General features: G+C 41.1%; 1 protein-coding gene across 1 annotated transcript; it reads left to right on the top strand.

Moving 5' to 3' along the window:
* Nucleotides 1–8: 8 nt before the first annotated feature.
* On the top strand, nt 9–1,194 carry LOC108357333 (restin homolog; the record flags this gene model as incomplete). The annotated part of the gene is made up of 2 exons (XM_017608421.1): nt 9–1,000; nt 1,064–1,194. Coding segments are annotated over exons 1-2 (1,082 nt in total), but the record flags the coding sequence as incomplete, so codon positions are not given.
* Between the last annotated feature and the right edge of the window lie 23 nt (nt 1,195–1,217).

Genomic DNA, 1,217 nt, shown 5'->3' with positions numbered 1-1,217 from the left:
GGGTTCGAGTACACTCAGTAGCGTGCAGCTGAAAAATGCAGAATTACAAATGAGTATTGACAGCTTGCACGCTGAGATGGTCACGAAGGAAGATCAACTGACGATAAGTCGTAACGAAACCGAGCAGTTGAAATTGGCACAGTCCAATGCACTTGAGGATACCAAAAAGCTGCAAGAGCAACTTATAACCGTGCAAAATGCACTAGAACTCGCGAATACGGAAGTGAAATTCAGAAACAAGGTGGCAGAAGAGGACAAAAAGAAAATGGACGAGTTGAGAAATATGGTCGACACTGTACAGACAGTGAATGCAAATATATCAGCGACCAATGCCGGGATGTCGAGGGCTTTGCAGGCATTGGAAAAGGAAAAATGCGAAACAGCAAACATTTTCGAACTCTTTGAAATGGAAGCTGATCAAAATATGGAAAAACTAAGTGAAAAGCTTGTGGAAATGAAACAACAGCTTGGTGATGCTCAGACGCTGCTGCAACACAAGGGCAAAACAATAGCTGAAAAGCAAATCGAATTGGAAAATGTCGTTGCCAAATTCGAAGCATCCCAAGCAGCTCTAGCCAGTGTGCAATCCACACTACTGGATCAAGCGACTCAAATCAATGAATTGAATACTGCAAAAGATGAGCTACAGAAGGCGATTGAAGAGAAAGGACAGACCGTTCATGCACATCACGCAGACTTACAAACCCAGCTCGATGAGTATAAAAAAGTTGTCGATGAAATGGGTGATGCCACCACGGCGAAAGTCGTAGAGTTACAAAGTTTACAAGAACGTATTAAGCTTTTAGAACAAGAACTGATGCAGAATTTGGAGGTGCAAAAAACATTGAAGACAGACAACGCTAGTCTGCAGCGCAAACTTGAGGTTGTTGAGCTTGAGAAAAGGCGAGAAATTGTAGCTTTGCAAAGTCGACTCAACGAACAAGAAGCACTAAACATATTAAAGCAGAATGATTCAGCTATAGGCAGTGTGCCTAAAGAGGTGAGCAGTTATACATATTTGCATAACTAAATTTAGAGTTTTTATAATTGCATTGATCTTCAGGGCGATGAAACAGAAGACAATACAGCACAAATTAACTTCCTTAACTCCATAATTGCCGATATGCAAAAAAAGAATGACACATTGAAGGCCAAAATCGAAGCGCTCGAGGCGTTACCTACTGATTTTACACAGTAAGTTCTACAAAATATGGTTA

This window comes from Rhagoletis zephyria, unplaced genomic scaffold, assembly GCF_001687245.7.
Source record: "Rhagoletis zephyria isolate East Lansing unplaced genomic scaffold, Rhagoletis_zephyria_1.1 Rzeph_scaffold_74857, whole genome shotgun sequence".
NCBI classification, from domain to species: domain Eukaryota; kingdom Metazoa; phylum Arthropoda; class Insecta; order Diptera; family Tephritidae; genus Rhagoletis; species Rhagoletis zephyria.
This window is presented reverse-complemented; position numbering and strand designations above follow the sequence as displayed.